Here is a 25,776-nt window from a genome sequence, read left to right as displayed (position 1 = left end):
ATGTTGTTACGTTCACAAGTTTAGTAGTAACTTGTGAACGTTACTACTGTTATAAATGTAAAAGTTTGTGAGGAAGTTTTTTAATGAATAATGGAATGGTAACCTAGCCTGTGCTAATGGTATAGGCTTGGATACCAGTGTTCCCACTAATCGTTATGAAATTTGTTATACACATAGTATTTGGGATGAAGAAGGAAATAGGCTACTTTCATCCTAGTCAATAAACACGTCCCAATCTGAGTGATTGGGACGTATTTATTGACGATCAAGTCATGGGTAATTGAAGTAGCTACAAATATAATAAAAACATGGAAACAATTTAATAAAATAAGAACTTTAATTACTCAAAAATAACCACAACATACAAGAAAAAACATTAATTAATTGTTGCATATTTTTGGAATTACGCTAATCACAAATATCACCATAGGTTACCTTCGGTCTTCCACATCTGAAATGGGACAATTTTAAATTATATGTTTACTATTCGTAATAACAATAACATTTGTACCTAAACATACAATACTAAAATATTGACAAAGAACAGGGAGTTCTATTTATGTAATGTTAGACAGATTAATAGTGTTCTGCTTGATTGCAATGTTTTGGTATTAGGTAAAACATTTGATTTAGTAAAAAAGCGATATTTATTTAACTTTAATAGACATAATATAGGTGCACATGTTGGGCATAACACCTAAAGGCGTTCTCTACCAGTCAACCGTATACTGCCACTGTCATGGTGACTTATTCAAATTAACACAAATACATTGAGCACGCTCATGTCTAGAAACCCACCAATAAACTAGAACTGCATTACACAATGCAAATTAATCTGCAGCAGACAAAAATCCCAAGTGTGTGCAAACCCTTAAATATATAATGTATATTAATATTAAGTATATAATCATACTTACTTTTTCCATCACAAGCTACAATTTTTACTTTGTCAACTTTGGCAACCTCTTGCATTTCCCTAAATTCTACATCATTCAACATAAATGTCCATACATTGTCACAAAACCTGAAATTATATTAAAAGAAAGTTTTTGTGAAGTTATTGTAGGGTTTTGAAATACTAAACTTATTTATTATTCTACAGCTATTATTTTATTATACACTAGTAATCTGTCCCGGCTTCGCACAGGTAGATAGAAAGACAGATTAGTGTGTATTTTATTTGTAACTTTTTATAGACAAAAGATGTTTTAAATTTAGGTTAGTATTTTTTGAGTTTATCCATTACAAACATACAAAAATATAATCTCCCTGCTTTAAAATATTAGTATAGATAAGATAAGACTGGAACAAGGCATTTCTTCACAAGAATAAGGTAGGAGACAACTCTCCATGGGAATGCCATTTAAATGAAAGCACATTAGAGCATGTTTTTTGAATGCCCAACTTGTAGGTTCATAAAGATTATAGTTGAGATGTTGCCATGTGACACCCCCCATCCAGTTGATATGCCATATCTTTTGACTTTTGTAAACTCTTCTCTTGTGTAACTATTAGCTATTTGTCCTCTGTCTTAAATTATAACTTTGTATGTTAATTTGTCTTTACTCATAACACATAATATTTGACTAGTATACATATATTTTTTATATGTTTATAATGTATGAACTTCTCATTATACACCCAATTGTACATAACAGAGGGAAAAGGGATTGTTAGTAACAGGGTCTAACGGCCCCATTGCTAGCAATATTCAATAGCCCTATCTGCTCGACCTCTATGCAATTTCCCTGGAAACCATTATGATTAGGTCATGTTGAACTCATCACAATAGATCAACTGACCTGCTATCATCCTCACATCATTTCTCACTGATACCCCCCCCCCCCAGTGTATACTGATAGTGAAGGTGGGGTCATTGCATTTTCACCCATAAAAAAATATACATACATACAATGTTGTTTTGTTCCTATTTTAGTACTCAATTTCAACCCAAGCTAAACTGGGAAATATCCACTGATCAATACTAAAAAACATCACAATGGAGAGTTTTGCTTTCATCCTCACTTTTCAACCCTCAATTTGGGGGGGAAAGGGATTGTTAGTAATAGGGTTTAATGAACCGATTGCTAGCAACATACCCTATCAGGTCGAGTTCCATGCGGTTCCCCCTGGAAACCATTGTGGTTAATTCTAGTGGAAATCGTCACCATGAGTTAACTATCCTGCTTTCATCATCACATATGATCCCTCACTGGTCCCCCGCTAGCGTATACTGATAGCGCAGGTGGGGTTACAACTTCATTATCACTCATTAAAAAAAAAACTCTCAATTTGATGCTCCACCAGAAATTTTGGCACATAATTAACAGGACATATTTTAACTCAAAAATCAAACGAATCCTTATAAATCAATACCTATTTAAGAATTAATATTTTGTGTAATCAAATGATAGACTGACAATAAAGGATATTGATTTTTTGTTTATATTTTTCCCATCACTAGAGAAGGAAATAGTCTCAGATTATTTAATCAACATTTTATACCATTCTTAGAACAAATACATTTATCTATACTAATATTATAAAAAGAAAAGATTTGATTGTTCATAATGGTTAAACTCAACAACCACTCAACCATTTTTTTAAATACTTACGGTAAAGTTACATTACCCGTGAGTGACATATGCTATATACTATTTTCAAAAAGTCTAACTACCTGTGCAAATCAGGTTAGAGCTACTTAATATTAGAGTAGGAATCAGGGAGATGAGGAGGAGCCAAATCCTATTATTCCAAAGGAGCAAAACTTCCATTAACCCTCCACCAACCGTATAGGACAATATCATCTGCATCAAGTTTTAATCTGATGCATATCTTTGTAAGAAAAAAAGAATGAAACCTCAACCCCTCTGTCAAAAAACATGTACATACCTCATAGGCAAGGTTGTGAAAGGTGCTTATATGAAGAATAAATCTCCAAAACATTTCTTCTTAAAACTGATTTATATCCAAGATATTGATTTTTTAGTGAAATGTTAGAAATTACAGTATTTTTTGTAGAGGTTACAAAAGTTCTATTTCACCAGGGGGTAAAGTATTCAAATCAAAAACTATGGAAATATAAAAAAGAAATCTAGAACATATTCCCCGATTTTTTTTTTGGAATTTTTCTCTACCTTTAAGTAGGTCAAATTATCATCTGGGATGATATTGTCCATGATGGTTGACAGTGTGCAAAAAAAACACATGGTTGACGAAGGGTTAACCAATAAAAAAATAGCCAAGTCAAAATTTACAAAGATTTGTTTGTTTTGATACAAGATGTTTGATGATATTAACTAGATAATTTTCAAAAATCAATAAAAATAAACTCTCCTCCATATTTATTTTTTGTATAAACTAAAAGACTTTTTATGAATAAATTTGATGTCAAATATTCTATATTTCAACCGAATATATATTGAACACTTATCTATCACAAGTTTAATTTTTATGTGGTAAAATTGTGTGTGCGTACATACCTATAGGTATTTAGTTTTCCTGCTTTGAAAGTTAGTCTTGATTTCACTCTATTAGATAATGCTTGGTTAATAGACTTGTCAAATTGTAATAATACTTTCACTGCTAATGCCGGTGTTATTTGTCCATACTGAAAAAAATCAGGAATATACAAAGGAATTGTAAACAATGGCCTTACAAAAAACAAAACTTACTTGTATTAGTTCATCGAGGCTTTCTTGTAATGTGTTGCCGATTGTAGTGTTTCTGTATAATTGGTACGACATTATTCTGAATAACTTCCTTCTGCAACACAACGTATTTTGTTATTTAAGGAACTTCCAATATAATAAGTTGGTTTAAATTTACTTATTTCCCTTTTAGTGGATAGTGATTTGATTGATTTATAGATTTGATTGACTGATTCAACTGTCATTTTGACACTTTATAGCGCCACCTATTAGTGGCTCGTTGAACTCGCTTCCTCGTCCTAAGAACAAGGAATTACAGAGAAGAAATGATAAAATAAAAACTGTTAATCATAGCCTCCTGTCTTCTTATGCAAATATAATTAGTAAAAAGAGAACGAAAAGATACGCCATCAGTTGCTATTTTTGTCAATTCATAGCAGGCTAGTATATAGAAAGGAGGCAATCATATGATTTACAGTTTTTATTTTATCATTCCTTCTATGTAATCCCTTGTTCTTAGTTTAATACTCGACATTGCTTTGACATTAGAATCTCGACTTTAATTAATGGATTATAAATTATTAGATAAATTTCTTCTATATAATCAAAGATAAACGTATCTTCATAGATCATTCAAAGTATCCATCAAATAAACATCATTCACAATATCATTAAACTTGATATAAATTTTGGTGGCCAATTTTAGAATATGAAAAAAATATATGATTCAAGACTGCTACTTCAGCACCGCAATTACATGCGAACTTTATATAATACCAAGCCTGTATAAATGAGAAGGTGTGCATACGTGACCTAGACGCATACGAGTTAGAATAATAATTGCCATTGCCACTTCAATTTCCTTATCCTTCTTTCTTTGTATAGTAAACATGACCAATTATAATAATTCATACCTAGTTTTATTTTATTAAAAAAATTATTAATATGAATGTTTTAATTAAAATGTGCAATTTTTTTTATAATTTTGACAAGTTTTCTCTTAAACTGTTTATTCATTGATTCTCTAATATTGTCATAATTTCTATAAGCACAGGTAATATATTATCACTTATAATACTAGTATAGTATATAATACTATACTAGTATTATAAGTCAAATATACAATTTTTGCTGTGGAACAGAGATAGAACATTGTGCATCATTTCCTTTTTAAATAAAGTGTAAACAGGTGCTATTTCTAATCTATGAACTGCTTACGATCCTAAGAACAAGGAATAACATTTGTTATAAACTCAGTACCTAAGAGGCAGAAAAAAAAAAAACGAAAACTAAAATGGTTCTACCGTTTCCGCGGGAAACCTTTAAAAAGAGTCTGACAGTTTTTATTTTAGAAAGGAAACGATTTTTCGGAAATTTTAAATAGGTATGGGTATACTTTACCTACTTCTGGACTACTTACCTATTTTTTAAATATTAGTTATCACAAATAGTACGGAGAGAATATAATACAACGCTTCATAGAACTTTTAAAAGAAAACTCATTTCAATTTAAATTAGAAGACGCTACTTCAAAATTGAACCTTTGCTGTCCTACCATCTACGTTGACTAAAATATGGGGTAAGTTTAACCCCTGACCGGTATAGTGAGTCGCAACGACCCGGCCAGTAGTTCGGCGGGTCTCAGATACACTATGAAGGAACTATGTACAGCTGTTTCTCCCACCACAATATTTTAGTTTAGACCTTCAGAAGACAAATGGAATTGGTTTCATCTTTACATTCATCTTAGTTTTCAAACTGTACGCATCGGAAAATTTTACTCTGAAAATTTCGGGAAAGGGATTGTTACTAATAGAGACTAAAAATCCCATTGCTAGCAATATACCCAACCAGGTCAACCTTCTCGTGGTTCCCTCTGGAAACTATCATGGTTAATTCCTAATGAATTCATCATGATGGGCTAACTGGCCTGTTTTCATTCTCATTGATCACCCTTCACTGGTGCTCCGCCAGCGTATCCCGTCAGCGCAGGCGGGGCTACCATTTAATTTTTATCCACCAAAAAAAAAGTGCGGTATATTTTGTTATTTGGTAAATGTGAATAAGATTTTTTTATGTGTTATAATCAACATTATTGGTAAGTAAAAATTGAATTAATTTCCTTCTTTACCAAATATAATTGTTTACCATATATTAAAAAAAAAATCAATTCTTGCTAAATTAGTCAGTAAGAAATGAAATTTTCGAGTTTTGTGTCTTTTAAACATGAAATAAATGATAGTTACAAATAAAAAAACCTTACAGAAATGTTAGTAGATGATTTCAACAATATTTTATTGGACGAGCCTGCCACTGACGACGATCTGACAAAATCTCATTTCACAAGACGTTACGAATGTCCTCAACTACACTTGCCGATAAAAAAAAGTATTTAAAGTTTGTTAGGTATAACAAGTACTGTATGAAGAAGCTATTGATTTAGAAAAAAGACAAAGACATCGTGTACTTCGATGTCGGTTACCCATGTGTAACCGACATCGAAGTACACGATGTCTTATGTAGTTCATAAGTTTGTAGACAAATAACCTTCAATGGGGAGTTACTTGTAATTCGATGATTTTTTTTATATTGGAAAATAAAAATTTTCGAAAAAAAAAATTCTTATATATTTCTTAAACATTCTTGAACCCTTTTTTGTCTATACATCATTCATCATAATTTCCTGCTTTCATTTTTTAAAATAATTATAGTTTTTAAAGAACTCAATAAAATGACCGATACATTCTTATACTACACACTTTCAGCTTTAGAATGATATATATTTTTTTTATTTCTAACGTTAATAAATGTAGAGTTATTGAATTTTTAATAAAATCTCCTGAAATATGCGTTTGCGAAGGTTTAAAGCCGAATTATACCTATTTATATTATCCAAAATGAATTAAATTACAGCTTTTTATTTATTATATTTGTTAAAGTATAATAAATAGTAGTACTTTAATTAAAAAAAAAAGTCAAAATTGGTCTGCAAGAAGCTAAAATATTTAAAGAAAATGTTGTTTGAGTCGCAGCGACCCTCAATACCCGTTGTGGGGATTCCCAAAACATGTATACCCGTCAGGGGTAATAATTAATATTTATTTAACTTGTGTGTGGAGATTTACCGTCATAACTACGAGAAATGCATGCTGATAAACTTGTTGAATATATTAGGAATCGACTTCACGGGTCCAAAAACAAAAAGTTTAAACTATCAGGATTTTATTTAAACTTTTTTCTCTACTCTTCTGTGTATCCACTATGTTTTTAGCACACGTATCCCGTACTCTCAATAGATGTGGGGTTGCTTCCAGGTACATGGACTTTTTTATTACAGGGGAAAAGATTTTTAATGTAAGTGAAAGTGGTAAACATTATCTATAGATATGAATGTATATAGTATATTTCATGTTTGGTTAAGTTGCTAAGGTGCTAAAAGGTAATAAAGAGACTCATTTTCACATTCATTAGTAAAGATTTTTCTTCAGGGTATGAGATGTGGTTGCAAAACCAATAACCATCCTAATTATACTCTATACCTTACCAACTATCGTGTAATGAGGATGATAGCAGTCAATTTTTATTTGAATTTTCGAGTTTACATTAATAATCCTATTTGATAAGAATCAAGTTCTCACAATTAAATGTTCTATTGAATTTAAGTTTTTTTTTCCATGGTTTTAGTGATCTGTTATTATTCTACTGTACTATTAATTACTATTCTATAACTGTGGTACACACAATTTATAATAGTAATTAATACTAGAAATTTAGAAGTTTAGGTATCTTATTATAAAAATAAAATAATTTTTTAATAAACATTTGTATATAATCAGTAATATATTTTGAATGTACATGTTATCATTAAAATAAAAAAATTATAAAATTTTATAATTATATAATTTATAAATATATTTATATAGTTGTAAATGTGGTATTATTCTGGTCTGACAGGTTGATGTAGAACCCTCGGTGTCTTAATTTGTTTCTGAAAAAGAAATTTAAACCATTATTTTTTAATAATTACTGCAGTCAATTACTAATAGGAAAAGATAAGTTATATTTAAATGTGGTTAGCAATGATTATAAAAAATAATATTTAAATATATAGATATAGAAAAATAATATTTAAATATGGTTAGCAATGATTTGAAACTTGATTGTTATCTTAAATGATGAAATTTATTTATTTCTAATTTTATAAGTTCTTTATTCTGTGACATGAAATGATGAATTTATGACATACAAATGGCATTATACTATTTCTTTGCACACACTAGACTGAAATCAGGCATTACTAATCATTTTAGATACTGTACTATTATATATAAGAAATAAAATAACAATATCTAGTTCTGTTCAATTGATTAATAGATATGATCCTACATATTTAATAATGTAATATCTAATTTAGTAAGAGTCAATTTTATATGTAAAAGTTAACTTACATATTATAATGCTCCTGATTTTGAATGTTGTATTACTTAATTTTATTGCTCATCAGTCATCCCATTGTTCCTGCATCCTCTAGACCATATTGCTTTTCTGAAAGTTGCATGTAGATTGTTTCATATATACTCTCAAATGTTTTATTTTTTTACATGCTGAAATGTTGCATGATCTTTTTAATTTATTCAATGGCTCTCATGTTGATCTCCTCGCCATGCCACTTGCTGTTTTCTTTACTCTGCTTCAATTTAGAATAGTTTTTTTTTTTTACTATGCCACTTGCAAGTTTTTTTTTTTCTTCTTTTGTTTTCATTTCATATTCGTATTTTTCACTTTGTTATGTCACCTTTAATATCTGTTATCTCAATTTTTCTATCGGTCATTTAGGTTTTCTCTTTTTTCCATATCACTTCTAAGTTTTCATTCTTCTATCTTGTAGTCTATCTAACTTTATCATATCACCTGTGCATCATCTTTCTTTATAAAACTTTATCTCTTGCTTAAACTGCTTTCTACTTTACATCCATCTTATCGAATTTTCTTTCATTATCTAGATTCATCTATTAAAGATCAGTCTTCACCACTCTTTCTTCTCTCTTCGTTTTATTCATTCGCCGTTTAATTTATCTTCATAATGCTGTCTTCTATTTTTATGAACTAATTTGCTGTGTCTTCATCTCAATTTTAGTTTTGTCTTCAACCCCTTTACCAATATTTCAGATTTCTTTTTTCAACAAATAGTTTGGTGGTTTTCATTCTACTCCCATCTTTAAGCAAGAGCATTATTAACGCGTGATATTTATAGAGACATGCGCTATATATTCTTTGCGTTCATTTCTTACATGATCACGTCTTCTTTCTTCATATTCGCTCCTTCTTAGAGTCTTTTCTTTTTTAGGCGTCGCTTCAATTTCTTAAGTTTTCAATCTTCAGTATTAACATCGCTTGCTGTTTTCTTTTGTCTCCAATCCGTTGAAATTTTTTTTCTTCACCATTCCACTGTTAAGAAATTCTAAGGAAAAATCTTGACCAGCATTTTTTTTACTTTTTTTCTTTGTCGATTCTTTGTCTGATTAAGTCTTATTTCATTATATAACTTTTTGGATCTTCTATATTCATCATCTTTACTCTCCGTCCAAGTTTTCCAGTCTTTTATTAAGTTCTTTGCTATCATCTAAAAGTCCTTCCTATATTTTTTTGCTTGCGGGATCTTATTTTTTCTTTGCTCTTCGTCCAAATCTTTGAGCCTTTTTTGAAGTTATCAGTTATCTATTTCTTCATTATTCTATTGCAAGTCTTCTTTTTCGTCTTGATTAATCCAATTTATTTCTTTCTTCAACACAGTGCCTATCGGGTCTTCTTCACTGTTTTGTATACTGTATCTTCTTTTTTACCATGCTGCCCGCTGGATCTTTCTTCATCATGCTTCGTCGTATGGGTCTTATTACTTCATTATGCTGCCGTATGGGTCTTTCTTTATCGTTTCGCTTGCAGCATCTTCTTTCTTCACCACGTCACTTCCTGGGTCTTATTTCTTCACCACGCCGCTTCATGGATCTTCTTTCTTCAACACGCCACCGTAGGGATCTTCATTCTTCACCACGCCGCTTCCTGGATCTTCTTTCTTCAACACGCCACCGTAGGGGTCTTCTTTCTTCACCACGCTGCTTCCTGGATCTTCTTTCTTCACCAAGCCACCCTCTGTGTCTTCTTTCTTCACCAAGCCGCTCGTTGTGTCTTCTTTCTTCAACAAGCCGCCCTCTGTGTCTTCTTTCTTCACCAAGCCACCCTCTGTGTCTTCTTTCTTCACCAAGCCACCCTCTGTGTCTTCTTTCTTCACCAAGCCGCTCGCTGTGTCATCTTTCTTCACCAAGCCGCCCTCTGTGTCTTCTTTCTTCACCAAGCCGCCCTCTGTCTCTTCTTCACCAAGCCGGCCTCTGTCTTTTCTTCACCAAGCCGCCCTCTAAGTCTTCTTTCTTCACCAAGCCGCCCTCTGTGTCTTCTTTCTTCACCAAGCCGCCCTCTGTGTCTTCTTTCTTCACCAAGCCGCCATCTGTTTCTTCTTTCTTCACCAAGCCACCCTCTGTGTCTTCTTCAACACGCCGCCGTATGGGTCTATTTTTTTCTCCAAGCCACCCTCTGCGTCTTCTTTCTTCAACACGCCACCGTATGGGTCTTCTTTCTTCACAAAGTCGCTCTCTGTGTCTTCTTTCTTCTCCAAGCCGCCCTCTGTGTCTTCTTTTTTCATCAGGCCGCCATCTGTTTCTTCTTTTTTCACTAGGCCGCCCTCTTTGTTTCTTCAACACGCAACCGTATGGGTCTTCTTTCTTCACTAAGTCGCACTCTGTGTCTTCTTTCTTCTCCAAGCCGCCCTCTAAGTCTTCTTTCTTCACCAAGCCGCCCTCTAAGTCTTCTTTCTGCACCAAGCCGCCCTCTGTGTCTTCTTTCTTCACCAAGCCGCCCTCTGTGTCTTCTTTCTTCACCAAGCCGCCCTCTGTGTCTTCTTTCTTCACCAAGCCGCCCTCTGTGTCTTCTTTCTTCACCAAGCCGCCCTCTGTGTCTTCTTTCTTCACCAAGCCGCCCTCTGTGTCTTCTTTCTTCTCCAAGCCGCCCTTTGTGTCTTCTTTCTTCAACACGCCACCGTATGGGTCTTCTTTTTTCACCGAGCCGCTTTCTGTGTATTCTTTCTTCTCCAAGCCGCCCTCTGTGTCTTCTTTCTCCATCAGGCTGCCCTCTGTTTCTTCTTTTTTCACCAGACCGCCCTCTGTTTCTTCAACACGCCGCCGTATGGGTCTTCTTTCTTCTCCAAGCCGCCCTTTGTATCTTCTTTCTTCTACACTTTCTTTAACACTCTACCGTATGTGTCGTCTTTCTTCACCCAGCCGCACTCTGTGTTTTTTTCAATCAAGCGATTACGCCGCTAGGTTATTCTTCTTTCTTCATCACTTTGTTTGTTGTTTTTTTTTGTTCGCATCGCCGTATAAGTCTTTTTTGCACCATGCCGCTTGCTAAAACTTGTTCATTCACCATGCCACGTTCTGGGCCTTCTTTGTTCACCACGCCGCTTTCTGAATCTTCTTTCTTCATTATTTTGCTTTCTGCATCTTCATTCTTGATCACGCCGCTTACCAAATCTTCTTTCTTCATCACACCGCTTCCTTCTTTCTTCACCTCGTCGCTTTCGGAGTTTTCTTTCTTGATTGCGCTGCAGTATGGATTTTTCTTCGCCTCGCCGTTTCCTATATCTACTTCCTTTATTGCTGCGGTTGTTAATACTTCTTTCTTCGACCCACCATTTCCTGGGTCTTTTTCTTCAGTGCTTAGTTTGTTGCATCTTCTTTCTTTACTTTGCCATCGTATGAGTCTTTTTTCATTTCGTCGCTTGATGGGTCTTATTTTTACACTATGCCATCATTTGTTTTTTTTTTCTTCATCACTTAGTTTGCAGTCATTTTTACCGCTCACGCATAGAATATAGTGAAGAAGAAAAACATGCTATTTTTGTGTGTTCTGTCTTCACAATGTTGCACTTTATTCGCTGTTTAATCGACCCGTCATCTTCTGCGCATTTATCAACTCTTTCTTTTACATGCCGCTTGCTATCTTCTATATTCTCCTGATTTCTTATTAAATTCTATTTAATTTTCTCTTCGATGTACAATTTCTACAATAAAGCTTTTTTCAATTGCAAGATGTACTGTAACGAATAATAATTAGTTTATAGGAGCAAACCTTGTTTATCTTCTTTCTTCGCTACATCGCTGTATTTTTTTTTTGTTTATCTTTTTTATTTAATTTTGTTTTTTTTTAAATATTTTTTTTTTTTTTTAATATTTTTTATTTTTTTTTTATTATTTTTTTTTTTTTTTATTATTATTTTTTTTTTTTATTATTTTTTCTTTTTTTATTATTTTTTCTTTTTTTTTATTATTTTTTCTGTTTTTTTTTACTATTTTTCCTTTTAACGTATTTTAGTTTTTTTTTCTTTTTTTATCATATACATATAATTTTTTCACCAAATTTTTTTTTAGCCTGTAACAAAAATTAACGTAGTATCTTCGTTGCCCACTCCGCTGTCGGTTTTTATTTTATACACTCCATCTGAAATGAAACTGTTTTTCTGCGCTAGTTGTCACTGGTGCATGTTGTTTCGTAAAATTTTATCTTTTTCAATTTTTTATATTTTGTTTACTATAGATTAATATTATAATTGGATTTGTATGTCCATTCTTCTAATTTGTATTATAATAATCATAAACTTTCTTCTATAGTTTACTATTTTGTTTCTGGTAAATTATATTAATCTTCAAAATGTTATATTGAATTAGCCCTTTATTTCATATCTCAAATTGTTGTGATATACTAGTTTAGCTTTTTCATTAATGTTGATTATCTATGAGTATTTTTTCAATGTATTTTTACTTTCAATATATTATTTTCATTATTCCTATATACTTTTTAATATAATCCAATCCTGCCGACAAAATTATTTAACAACTTACCTTTTATTTGTGATATACATATGTTTATTTAATAAAACGAGGATATCTAGTTATTCTTGTTTAAAAAAAATTGTTAATTCTTGAAATTATTTAAGACTTTATTTTAACTGCAGTATTGTAATATAGTTGTATAAGTTTACTTTTCATAGATGCTCGTTTTGCTCTCATGGTCATAATTCTACGATAGTGCATAAGCTTATAAAAGCGAATACAATGTCTTTTTAATATCTCTCATTTATGTAATAATTTTCCTGAAAGAGACTGAATTTATCTACTCACCTTAAATAAACCCTATTATTATTATTTTATACACTTACTTTCATGGTAAATGTGTTCATAGAAGCTTTTTTATTCTTTAAAACAGAGGGTATTTATGATCGATTTTTGTTACTTTTTTCTTACTTACGTATTTTTAGTTACTATTGTATTAATTTTTTTCATATTCTTTGCGGTATCCTATATTTTTTGTAATTCAAACAAGATTCGATTGAAAATTTTTCTTTTGATTGTAGTTTTCTGAAAGTTTTTATACATACCTCTATTGAGTTTCTTTGAAATTATTTTTAAATTTCATTTACCAGAAATTCTTTAACATTTAGACCGAGTTTAGGTAGTTTGTTTTTATATTTTACATTACTGTAGCAAAGTATTTTAAATTATTACCGATTAGCGTTATATTCCCGCATTTGTTTATTTTCATTTTTCTTTCCTGAAATTGGACTTACACTCACCTATTCGACGAGAATATTTCGAGATGTTATTGCTTCAGTAGAAACATGATATCATTAAAAATTCAATTTTTATTAAATCCTATTTTTATAATCTGATGAGTTTTTTGTAATTACTTTTTTGAATTTGTTTTCATTTAGATTTTTTTCATAATATACTTCAGACTTTAAAATAAATTTTAAATAGGCCTACTTTTTTTTTCTGAAAATTAAAATTATTTGGATCGAAACAAAAATATATAGAAATATGTGTTACCTGTGTCATCCCGATCTGAAAGAGTCTATGATTAGGTATAATTACAGTATTAATTGGCTTGATATTTGTATATCAATATTTAATTAAATAGGTACTCAAGTAAAATATTGAGTAATAAATTATGGGCGATAGTATCGTCATAAGTAGGTTAGGTGTGTATATTCTTACAGCCCTTTTTATGTTTTAATGGGACTTTTTTAATTGTAATAACATTCAACTGGAGTACCTACTATCTGAAATAAATTTGAAAGTAACCAAAAATTCGCATTACATATCTGAGCTAAATAATATCATACATTTTAATACTAAAATTAGAACACTGGAACAAAAAATTTTGCGATAGTAATATTAACATTCTGTTACAGAAAATTGTCTAACTTATACAGTCAATAGCAGGAATGCATAATGCTAAAGTCAAGCCAGGCATAACATTGCAAGACAGAAATTTTATTATTAAGATTACCGTCAAATAGTATTATATATTAATGCGGACGCCTGGTAATCTTTGTAGGATACAAGTGTCGTTAATAATTTCTTTGTAAATTGTAAAATACAAAATGCTCACCATTCCACAAATTTGACCCGAGTATTAGATGAATACAGTGGTTTACTATTTTTATGTAGATTGACAGATTTCTGATTAAGACTAGTAAATAAAACGATATGTAGTTGCATATCTTCGAATACTGAGTAGAGACAATGGGGTCAGCCTGAGGTTTATTTGTCATCTTATTTGGTGTTTTCCTTATTCTTGTCGCCATTCTCTGAATTAACATCGAGGCAGGAAAATGTTCTATAGTAATCAGCAGTATCTGTGTAACAGATTAGTATCGGCAACATAAAGGGGCACATTATCGCTCGTTAATGAAATGTCGTACTAGAAAAATTATGACTATTTTGAATTTTTAAGTTTCAAAGTAATTGAAGAAATGACCACTTGCTAATTATTGTCATCATCTAAGCGTCTGCGTCAGTTCTTTGGTTTTCCATAATCCCATATAGATGCTATTATACTGTAGGATTAATTAAATATATGTGTACTGTCACCAAAGTTCACGTTAAACGCTGAGGTGCATATATTTGTCGAAAGTAATATCTTCCACCTGTTGGTAAGAGAAAAAAAAAAAAAAAAAAAACACAAAATAGACATACATCATGCAGGTTATGTATTAAATATATTTTTTGATAGTTTGTAATGAAATTATTTTTAAAAAGAAAACATTAGGCTCACCAGATCCTAATTTTCCGACAAGTAAATTCTTGGAACAGGAATCTATTTCTGAGCAAACAGATCAATCCTCGATTACATTTATTAATCTCCTTGTAGGATTAATGATTGTATACTATTAGTAAACAAGACGGGATGGATTCTGATGAGGCTGGTATCCTTACTTCTCATTATAGTCATTTCATTTTTAATCCTCTTAGCGGATCTTTAATGAGTAAAATTTGCAATATGCAGATGAGCAGGAACTATGTAACAAATTAGACATAGTAAAGTAAAAGGGCGAATAAACGCCCAAAAACAGCATACTAATTATTGTATATAAAGAGAGACAGGCGTTTGAATTGAATTTCGTAACGAAAGCAGCAGATCTGTACTCTCATTGGTAACTCGTCGAGAAGTATTGTACTTTGATAAACTTGAAGTGGCATTCGATTTCGGCTTTTTGCAGTAGATGTCATAGTTAAGGTGCGATCCATCGTTGTTATTAGTTTAAAGCTTATAATTAGATTTAGCAAATCTAACATAGTCAAAAAATACAGTGTAGTTCACATACCAATTAACAGTCATGCGAAAAGAATATCAAGGCATACTTATAAAAGTATAAACAGTTTACCGTGTTGAAATAGTTGCTAGTTACCAGTACATAAGATGCTTGCAACAATGGATGTGAAGATTTGAATAGAATATAAAATCAAATGCACACCATTGATAACTTCATGAGGTCCGTTGACTTAAAACTTGCCACCTCTGCTTATTGATAGGTTTGGTTGTAGCTTCTGCGTGATACATACAAGGATGATCGACACACCTTCGTTGCTCTTCGTCAACTTTCAAGGGTATGAATAAAAAATATACTTGTGTCGTAAAAAAATATGCAGCTGGTATAAACGATTCCCCACCTGTAGGTGTAAATTAGGACAAGTTGGAATACATCTAGCTTGATACAGTACCTTTTCTCTGGTTGTTTGTATTCAGCTCTGGTAAACCAACTTGAGAAATCTTGATAAGAAAATTCTTACCTGTTGATTCTCAGCCGAAATTCAATATGGACTCGCTGTTGTAATGTTGATAAATTGTTTCGCAGATTTGATTTATTATAGTCTAAACTTATTTGGTAGTTAATGTCGCAGAGCTTCGCATACATAGCGTTTGAGAATAAAGAGATTTTGTTGATCGTCTTTTTTATAGCCTCTGGATTGAAAATCGTTGTGATGTTTATTACCTTTTTTATCGGTTTCATCTATGTTGATCCTCTACTGATGACACTGTTGTACCGCAGGATGACCGATGACAGTTATGTAGATATTCGATACCAGTATTTGCACTATTATGAAAGCAGGCTTAGAACACTTTGGCAGTGGGCATGCAGCGTGCTGACGACAATTTTATAAGGAGCATGATCAGGTGCAGAAATATCCGTTACCTTTATAAGTGGCATTGTCGAATTAATGGCCCGAAGTGGGAAGTCTTGTTTTATACGTTGGCTATATTATATTCGAAGCTTGTGATTATTTCTTGCTCATGGAGACTGTAATACCGATATGTAGGACAAAAACACCATAAAGAGTTGCAATAAGCCAATGCAAACAGTATGTTAAGAAAACCTTTTAGATATCTTCATAACGTAGTATTTCTTTACGGGAAACAGTAATATGACGGCTTTCTGCCGTAGTTCCGACTCAATCTGATAACAGATGAATAATATGACGGAAAGAAGCGGACAGATGTCCAAAATAATATAAATATTATAGTTTAAACATTACAGAAAATCTTTAATAAATCCAACAATTAATATAACCGTATCGAAACGGTCTATTACAACATTATATTGTTTAAGTTATGTAAACGATAAGATTAATGAGTAATATTATGTAAGATTCATTGTTAGAAATTTGTAATCTATAATATTCTATTTCTATAATAGAGTATACATCAGTCTTACATATTTTTCATGCTGTCGCCTGTAGTGTGAACACGTTGCACGTAGTAATGTAGCAGCGTGCAGTGAGTGACGAGAATGGTAGACTTGTATGTTAGCAGTACAATGCAGAACCAGAAGACTTTGAAGAGATGGCATTAGCATACAGAGGTAACGGTGAGTACCGCTGACTTGATACGATAGTTGTGTTGTACAGGTTGTCTATGGAGACTTGCACAATAAATAACAGGCTCCTCCGCTTCATTGTGACAGCAGTGGCCTTGCAGCTTTGTGGTCGTAGCGTTTAACTACTAGGAACTGGTGCCATTACGTAGTCGCACTCAAGACGGTGTCTCTAGCTAAATCATATAAAAAAATTCCATAGCCCAATTATGTTACTAACTACCCCTACTTATAGCAGTTAACTGTTATCAGATCGACTAATTTGCGTTACCTTTCACTTGAACCCTTTAATAAGAATTCACTGTCACCAGTAGTGGAGTAGAAGTTTGGCTAGTCATACGAGTTTCATAATAAACTTGATCATCTATACTTTAGTGAGTCCAGGTCATGACATGTAGCTATGAAGCGAGTGCTTGCTGAGAGAACCATTCAGCTATTTTCATACTGTAGCCAAAATGGACAGACAAAGATATGCCAGAGACAACCGGTATTCGAGACATGATCTCGAAAAACTGTTGTCAGATTAATAAAAATGTTGAAAAGAAGTGGACAGATGTCTGGAATGATTTAATTACATATTACTAGTATTATAGATACAGGTCTCTGATAAATATTATTAATAAAATCTCACGTGGCAGAAAACCGCGAACAATGAGGGCCGCAGGTAACCCGAGCTCTCGTCGCTACGTGAGAAGCATGACAGCGAGTGACTATCTCGCTAGGCAATGCTCTTCCGATGTCGCAATGAGCGATGACTTCAGGAGGAGACACGACTTCATTTTCGCTGTGGTAGCTTAAGATTTTGGTTGTCGGCCCGAGTTCTCGTCCTTGCTTTGCGACAAACGTGACGGAGACAATCTGCCAGAGAGAGCCGCTCTCCGATAGTTGACGATACAAACTGATGACACATGAATAAGATAAACGCAAAGATGCTCGGAGTCGATTTAAATTAAGTAAAATTATTTGTATTGGCTCCGGGCATCTATCAATAGTAGATAATCGATACGATATATGTAGATGTATGATGTTTTGTCTAGATAAATTGGTTTTTTTGCTACAATTTATAAGCTAACAATATAGTAAAGTATAAAATTATAGTCTTACGTATTTTGCACGCTGTCGTCAGTAGTGAAGAACTAAACTGTGCAGACACGTTGTGTGCAGGTATATGACAGCAATATTGTCAATATTGGTTGCCAAGGCGAGCTCTTGTCGTAACGTAGTACGTGGCAGCAAGTCATGATCAACTACGTCTATAGGTAACACGAACTCTCACCGCTGTGTGAGGAGCTTGGTAACGAGCGATGAACTTGATGGACTTGCGAGCTTTTGACGTCGCAGTAAGCAACGTGACTTCCCATTCTCGCTGTACTAAGAACGGGGCCGCTAACGATGAGTTCAAGGTGGCACAAGTTCTCGTCCTTGATGTGGGAGAAATGTGGCAGAAATAATCTGCTAGAGAGAGCAGCTCTCCAGCAGTCAAGATGACGACGCAAACTGATGACAGAAATAAAATGTCGAAACTATACGGACTGGCGTCCGGAACTATCCAAGTATTCATATTCATTTACTGTGGTATATATTATAGATACATTGTAAGATATAATTTTATTTCAAATAAAATAAAATGTCATTGTTTTATTTAGAAAATCGGTTCGATGTTTTATGTAGGAAAATTTATTCTTTGTAACCTAACTGGATTGGTATCTAAAGTATAAAATATTCAGTCTTACGCATTTCACACGCTGTCGTCGGTAGTGAAGGACTAAGCTATGCAGACATCTTGCGCGCGCAGGAACGTGACCGCAAGCGACGAAATCGGAATGTAACACGAGCTCTCGTCGCTGTGTGTGGAACGTTGCAATAAGCAGCAAGCGGCGAGGTCATCAGGTAGCGCGAGCCGTCGTCGCTGTGCGAGGACGGTGGCAGTAAGCGACGGGGTCGGATGTTGGCACGAGCTTCCGTCGACGCTGCTCGTAGACCGTGAGGTTGTTTGGCGACGCGAGGTCTCGCCGTAGCTGTGCGGAAACCGTGGCCGAGAGCGCCGAGGTCGGTTGACGACGCGAGTTCACGCCGTCCGTGTGCGGGGATCGTGGTGACGAGCGCAAAGATCGGTCGGCGGCGCGTGTCCCGCCGTCGGTGTGCGGGGAAGTAGCAGTGAGCTAGGTGATCGGATGGCGACGCGAGTTCTCGCCGTCGGTGTGCGAAGACCGTGACAGTAAGCGACGACATTTGTAGGCGACGCGACTTTTCGCCGTCACTGTGCGAAGAATGTGGTAGGGAGACTGCGCGAGTTCCCAACACCGTGCAAGATATATGATGGTGATTTGCCCGAGAGAGCCATTCTGATAGTCAGCTTCATGTGTCACGACGTAACTGACAACAGATTAAAATAACAAGCGGACAGATGTCCGAAATAATGCAAATACCTAAGTTATATAGATCTATATAATCGACAGTATATAGAACCGTATCGAAACGGTGCATTATAATGTGTTATTATCTTTAACTAGGTAAAGAATTCAATATATTTATATGTGCAATAAAATCAATTGGTTATTTGTAATATGTAATATGATATAACCTAAAAGTCTCAAAATTATAATGAAGATAAGATTAAGAGTATAATAGTATAACCATTCATTCTTACATATTTCATATTGATGCCGACAATGAAGTAAAACGCCCGACTGTGTTGCATACAGGAACGTGACAGCAAACAGCCGTTCACTGTTAGGTAGGTAGTCAAGTGCCCGTCACCGCAGTGCGGTGAAGACAGGACATCTGCTTCGTAATGTGGTGTATCTACGCGGCTAGCAACGTAGAGACAGATTGCTTTGAAGAGACTGCATTAGAATATTGAGGAAAAGGTGACATTCTCCAACCTTTTTATTGACACCATCACTCAATAGCGGAGGCCTGGACATCTACGACGATGTTCAACAGCCTCCTCCTCCTTTCCGTTAAGACTACAATGGAATTGCAGTGATTGCAGTCTGCTCTCGCCGATGAGATGCCGGTGTCATTGAATAGTTGCAAAAAGTGGTCAAACTCAAAGATGTTTCTAGCTAAATCATACAGAAACACAAAACCATTCCATATCTCTATTATATTATCTCCTAGGTATACAAATTATGTTGTAGATATATAATTATATAGTTATTCATTAGTAAATTTCATGTATCATAAAAATTCCAATCAGTTGTACTACATCTAGGTACAATTACTACACTTAATATATCCACAACCAGAAGGTATTATTTAGAATTATTAAATGTCAGTACTGTTAACTAAGTACATCATGTCGCATCACAAGCAGGATGCAATACGAGAAACGTGCATTAGTTAACGTATGCTAAACAGACAATACATGAAAAGAAAACGTACCTAAATGATTAAAGTGTAAATTATTCAAGATCATTAATGATATAAAAAAAAGATCAAATATTAGCATACTAATATACCTATGAATGTATGGTTTGTGTTCCGGGTGTCTTCTACCAAAGCAAATCTCTAGTTAAGCTTGCAGAAGTAACTTATCTACGTAAACATAATTCCATATTTTCGACTTTTGCTTTTCAAGCATGGAGGTTTCTATAGTAGATTACAGCTCCTCGTGAAAAAACTCCACAAAACCTAACTAAACAAATACAAATCTCGGGTTAAGCAAATGACTGCAGGAGCAGTCTGTAATATCTATTTACAATATGCATATAATATTGTTAAATAAATTTAATCTACAGGCTTAAGCATACCATTACCTTGAATAAGGAGATAATAATTTAGCTCAACACAATCGGGCACTTTCAACCATTACAGAATGCGAGTATGCATTTGCATGAGTACTCTCAGTCATTCAGCATAACAATGTTGCAGGGATTATACGACTCAACATACCCAACACAGACATTAATAGACGAGCGGTATTATCATTGGAAAAAATATCAAGAGTTATCATCCAACATTCAATCTCATTTACTGTTTATTATGTTGATCATTATCAGGCGTATTTAATTATATTTTTTCCATCTGGTAAATATTGCAGCAACATTGTGGTACTTTACTGAAACAAAAGTAACCAAACCAAACCCAAACCCTACTACTATGCAACAAAGCAATATTATCTAGTTAAGGTGATAATTATTTCGAAAAAACCTTTATTGCAAAATTTTTCCATACCATCCATCAATCCATGACAATAACTTAGGAACAGTGTGTGTAGATACGAGCTAATATAAAATATAATATTTAAATGGCAGTTTGTCCAATTTTGGTTTATTGAATTCTTGACTGTCCAGTACCCGATGAATTGATGAACTTATTGTATTCTGACTTCTAGCTAATTGAATTCACATATATATGTATATGCAGCAAATTGTCAGCCAGCGAAAACACTACCTAGCTGTAGGTACAGACGATAGACACAAACAAATGGGTTATGCATGTAGAAGTTACAAGTAAATGGTTTATATTTAGGATCAATTGCATAAAAACGAGTAGAATTATGGATAAGTATTTCAGATTAATGTTACATAGTAATTTTAATTTACTCGTCAATAAGTTAACATAAGCAAGTACTCACGACGATAGAGTTCAATTTTACTTAGAAATATATATAGTTAGGTATATAATTCTTCATTGTCTTCATTTTTCCGAGCCTGACCTACATTCATGGCAAATACCTCTTTGTTCAGTATTTTCCATTATCTTGTGTTCCAAAGTATATTTATAAATATAATAAAAATTGTGGTAGCTTGTTCCAAGTCTGGTACAATATGAAACTACTTGATCCTTATAAAAATAATTGTTTGAATAAAAATTGTGTTCTTTAAGTTTGAAATCTTCAAACAACTTGTATGCTATTTCAATATTATGCTGGAAACCTGAAAAGCTAAATAGGTATTTCCCGAGAGGCCCGTCGGTCGTATTCAAACATTCATTTGAACCATGTTAATATCGTATTTATATAGAATTAAAATATCCATGAACAATATCTATTGTGTGGTGCTATATCATTAGGTATTTCAGCTGAAATATTGTTCAAATTTCATCCTTCCAAAAAAGAAGTCAAAAGTACAAATTTCATTTTGTTCGCCTACGTTAAGTACTATGTGTATAAGTTTATCCATTCATTATCAAGATGTTGCTTTGATAATGTTATACATTTTAATAAATGGTTAATTTTAAACTTTTGTAAAGGTAAGCTTATTTCATATAAATTGGGATTATGCGATTTCACCACGAGTCCAAATGTTATTATATAATAGTTAAAAATTTCATAAAGATCTGAAAATTAAGGACTAAATGTTAAGCAAGCTCTACCTATCAATATTGAAGTTTCTATTAATCTATTACAGAATTACATTAAGAGAATATTTGTATTTAAGATAATGCAATTCACAAAAATTAACAGAACATGCTAGAGGTCACTCTAAACAGAAAATATTTCTTAAAAAGAATCGAGGCATTTTCTTTTAATGCCTACTTATATATTATACAGAGGTCTCGAACGCTTTAAAAAAATATTCTGCTTTTTAGATACATAACTAAGACGCATATTCTATTAAATTTTTTATTGCTTTATTTGTAGTCTGTTCTCGTATATTAATATTTCCTACGTAAATAATTGACAATAAAAAATAATTGTGAATAGAACAATTATTACAAAACATATTCTACTTATTAAATATCGGCGAATTCCATGATATGCATGGTGCTATTCTGTACATTGGCGATGATTATGCCCCTTTCAATCAAGTGAGCTATCAGCTTATTTGTCATTTCAGGTAATATATAAAATGTACAAATTTAGAGTGTGCTGTAAAATTTATTACATAAATACGTTATTCTGAAGTTAAGTATTTGGTCTTAGTTCAATAGTTTTTGATGAAAAGACAGGTCAGGAATTTAATTTTCCGTGACAGCACTTACAATGGAAAGACTACTTACCTATATCATATTTTTTCTTTCTTTATAAATTAAGTACAGCTCCGATCATCCACACAGGCTACCAGTACATTTTAGGTTTAATTCGCGAGTTTATCATTTCAACTTCTTATCTTTAGAAAATTTTACTGGGGTGTGTTGTCATTTCGATACTTATTCTTGCGATAGTTCTAGATAGCAACGAGTATAATCGACTATGACCAATGCGACTTATCTGTCTGAGGGGAGGTCGATGGTCCACTCTAATGTTGACTGGATTCTGGTAAGCCTTAGGCGTGAAGGGCTTCACCTTGCTTTTGCTTTATGGGTGGGAGACGTGAATTTTGGTTCACGACGACCTCTGTTCCCAATCCAGTCAGCTGTGAAGATTGCATATAAATCAATAGTGTGTAACCGATAAGGCAGATATTTATTATATAATTAAACATGGGCCAAATAACAAAGTAGTAGTAAGTGTTACTAATAATTTGAAGCTAATATAAAGATCGTTAAATCTCATATACATTGGATAAACATATATTAGGTACTAGTAAGTATCCTATAAATTATTTAGTTTATAATTGAATAAAAAAGTTGTCATTGTGAAAAATTTGTAACTTACCATTATCGTTCTACCAGATATCCAACTCAGAGGATACCTATACTAATTTCAACGTCAGTTTCTTTTGTCTATTTGGGATATTTAACATGTGGTATATTTATTTGCCTAGTTAAAATAGATATTAGCATTGTTTGTTTCAGTTTTGTTTTGCGTCCCGGATGTATATCAGCCCACTCGTCACAATGATGTTTATTTTGTTGCAATTGCTTCCAATTTCTTTCATTTCGATAATAAAGTGCCTTTTTTCTCAGGTCCTATTTATTCTATTTTTACTTACATTTTATTAAATATGTAGAATTGCATCAAGTAAAGATAGATTCATTGCTGAACGTAAGAAAAGCTTAATATTTCAAATTGCATGCATAGGTTTACACTACATTCGTTAATGTAAAATGTTTCATTGACCGTGTTACCTAAAAGTGAAAGCTGTCGCGTCAATGGCCGTGTGGACTCTGTCGACTGCCAGCTCATTACGCCCACAGTAGAATTATTCATACAGATTTGCAGCTTGTTTGTGGTATTTCTTCAACATTATCTCCACCTTAGATAGACGCGTGATTTTGTATGCCTGTATGGGTGGAACGTTATTTACCTACTTATGCCGTTAGACATTGGATATTATTATATAAATTAAAGCTACTAAACAATTGAAGTCTTAAGATTAGAGATCTCTGTACACACAATTACTAAATAATGTTACATTTCTCGTGAACAATAAATGACTCACCAACGTACGTCATCTTATATGCATAGGTACCGACTCGAGACTATGGAAGTTTCCGCGTGCGCTCACGCAGTCAACTGTAGCCCTGTTGAAGGCCGATGCGGCAGTGTTTCAAGTAGAAACGGCAGTTATCTGAGGTCTAAAGACAATGTTACAGGTATGGGCCCGCGCGCAGACCCTAAGTTATTTCCTACACATAATGTAATTATGACGCAACCACCTAACTTTTACCTAGTGGGCTGACAACTGGGACTATAGAGATTCGTGTCCGCGGCGTTTATCACAAGCAGCACCAGTGTGCCTCCACAGCACGAGCAGCAGCCGAAGCGCCTCAGCTAGTCGCCACTCGGCCGACAAACACCGAACTCGATCACGTGACGCCAGCCACATGTCCATATCTCTCTTCACGTAGTGACGTTGACTCATGGAAAATTACATTTGTGCGTGGTGAAATCACAAGAAAATAAAAAAGAATATGAAGTTGAGAAAGACGACAACAACTTTTTGAAAATTCTTTTATTTTTATACTTAAACATATGTTACAATTTTCTTATTCAATATGAATAAAATTTAATTTCCAATTTTACCATTAAGTACTTAATAGAAAAAATTGAAACATCTTATATACACAATATCAATTTAATTAACTAAATAAATGCACGATACCGTTACAAACCCATTTTGAAGTAAGCAGCGCGACCACGCCCAGGGGCAGCCAAGATGGCGGCCGACGGATGCAGACCCACGCGAAACGCAATGGGACTGTAATTTAGAAAAACATCCTACATAGTATATCACAGTCACAAAGATTTTACATTACTTAGGTATTATTTACTTAGTCTACTATCTATCATTGGTTTGACATTGTCTAATTCTTTAAAAAAATTATCTAGCCCGCTGAGTTCATTCTTCCATATGTTATCGATTTTCTTTCGCTGCTGCCTGGCCATTTCTTCTTCCTTATCTGTTAGTCCGAGGTCTGCTTGCATTTGCGCCCACCTTCTGGCACGTTCTCTTTGTTTCGCAATGAGCTCACTCTCGGCACGTAATAGAGAGGTGCTCAAAATTGCGATAATTCTTAGATCACGATTTTTCTTTGTCTTGGCACTGAGAGATTTACTTTTTACTTGACGGACCCAATTTGAGAGTGATTCGGTTTTACTCTCACAAAAGTCAACAACAGATTTATCATTTGTAATGTAACCCATGGTTATAGGTAAAATGGGTTAGAAAATACTGCTGAGACAATATTACACACCTGAATCCAACAGGCTATAGAGAATTCACTTCTTGAAAAACTTGTCACTGCACGACACAAACTCACGTCTAAATTGCACCAACGCTGAGGAATGAATGTGGGCGCTGACGTCATGAAGGCCTTATATAGCCGTGGGCAAACGAGGACAAGCTGCGCAGTTGTCTGCAAAATGGCGGCGGCGGTCCCCCTCGTTCTACAGATAGAGGGGGACGAAAATGAGTAAGAATAGACGATCAATAAATATGTTTCGGAATAATGTTCTGGTACATTCAATATTTATGTATTTTTTGAGCAACATAACTTTAGATTTTTTTTTTCATTTTTATAAAATGT

At 33.7% G+C, this 25,776-nt stretch overlaps 2 protein-coding genes across 16 annotated transcripts; both read right to left on the bottom strand.

Annotated features, from left to right (window-relative positions):
* Nucleotides 1-318: 318 nt before the first annotated feature.
* Nucleotides 319-8,148, bottom strand: LOC113519740 (transcription initiation factor IIA subunit 2). Its single transcript, XM_026904922.3, has 6 exons — nucleotides 8,099-8,148; nucleotides 7,549-7,638; nucleotides 3,675-3,765; nucleotides 3,483-3,610; nucleotides 918-1,024; nucleotides 319-451 (listed from the first exon to the last, which is right to left on the bottom strand). The coding sequence occupies exons 3-6, from the start codon at nucleotides 3,744-3,746 to the stop codon at nucleotides 432-434; spliced, it is 327 nt and encodes a 108-aa protein (XP_026760723.1). The 5' UTR covers nucleotides 3,747-3,765; nucleotides 7,549-7,638; nucleotides 8,099-8,148; the 3' UTR covers nucleotides 319-431.
* Nucleotides 8,099-25,611, bottom strand: LOC113519900 (uncharacterized). Of its 15 annotated transcripts, none has more exons than XM_052900436.1 (4): nucleotides 25,444-25,603; nucleotides 14,817-24,947; nucleotides 14,151-14,688; nucleotides 8,099-12,573 (listed from the first exon to the last, which is right to left on the bottom strand). In XM_052900436.1, the coding sequence occupies exon 4, from the start codon at nucleotides 10,820-10,822 to the stop codon at nucleotides 10,022-10,024; it is 801 nt and encodes a 266-aa protein (XP_052756396.1). In that variant the 5' UTR covers nucleotides 10,823-12,573; nucleotides 14,151-14,688; nucleotides 14,817-24,947; nucleotides 25,444-25,603; the 3' UTR covers nucleotides 8,099-10,021. The 15 variants fall into 15 exon arrangements, 2 of the variants coding, with proteins under 2 accessions (XP_052756396.1, XP_052756395.1); XR_004224153.2 differs by having other exon boundaries at nucleotides 11,514-14,688; nucleotides 14,817-15,058; nucleotides 15,517-24,947; nucleotides 25,444-25,611; XR_004224151.2 differs by having other exon boundaries at nucleotides 11,514-14,688; nucleotides 14,817-15,712; nucleotides 15,833-24,947; nucleotides 25,444-25,611.
* Between the last annotated feature and the right edge of the window lie 165 nt (nucleotides 25,612-25,776).

The sequence above is a fragment of the Galleria mellonella genome, unplaced genomic scaffold (genome assembly GCF_026898425.1).
Source record: "Galleria mellonella isolate WM207_F2 unplaced genomic scaffold, CSIRO_AGI_GalMel_v1 utg65, whole genome shotgun sequence".
NCBI lineage: Eukaryota > Metazoa > Arthropoda > Insecta > Lepidoptera > Pyralidae > Galleria > Galleria mellonella.
Note: the sequence above shows the minus strand (reverse complement) of the source record. Positions and strands in the feature narration are given on the sequence as shown.

What these genes read in the sequence shown, in the direction of transcription:
- LOC113519740 (XM_026904922.3), bottom strand. Translation starts at nt 3,746, where the DNA reads ATGTCGTACCAATTATACAGAAACACTACAATCGGCAACACATTACAA. An exon ending in GGAAAACTAAATACCTATAG is followed by an intron (nt 1,025 to 3,482) that starts GTATGTACGCAC and finishes ATATAATTTCAG; the next exon opens with GTTTTGTGACAATGTATGGA. An exon ending in TGTAGCTTGTGATGGAAAAA is followed by an intron (nt 452 to 917) that starts GTAAGTATGATT and finishes GTCCCATTTCAG; the next exon opens with ATGTGGAAGACCGAAGGTAA.
- LOC113519900 (XM_052900435.1), bottom strand. Translation starts at nt 10,822, where the DNA reads ATGGAGAAAGAAGACACAGAGGGCGGCTTGGAGAAGAAAGAATACACA.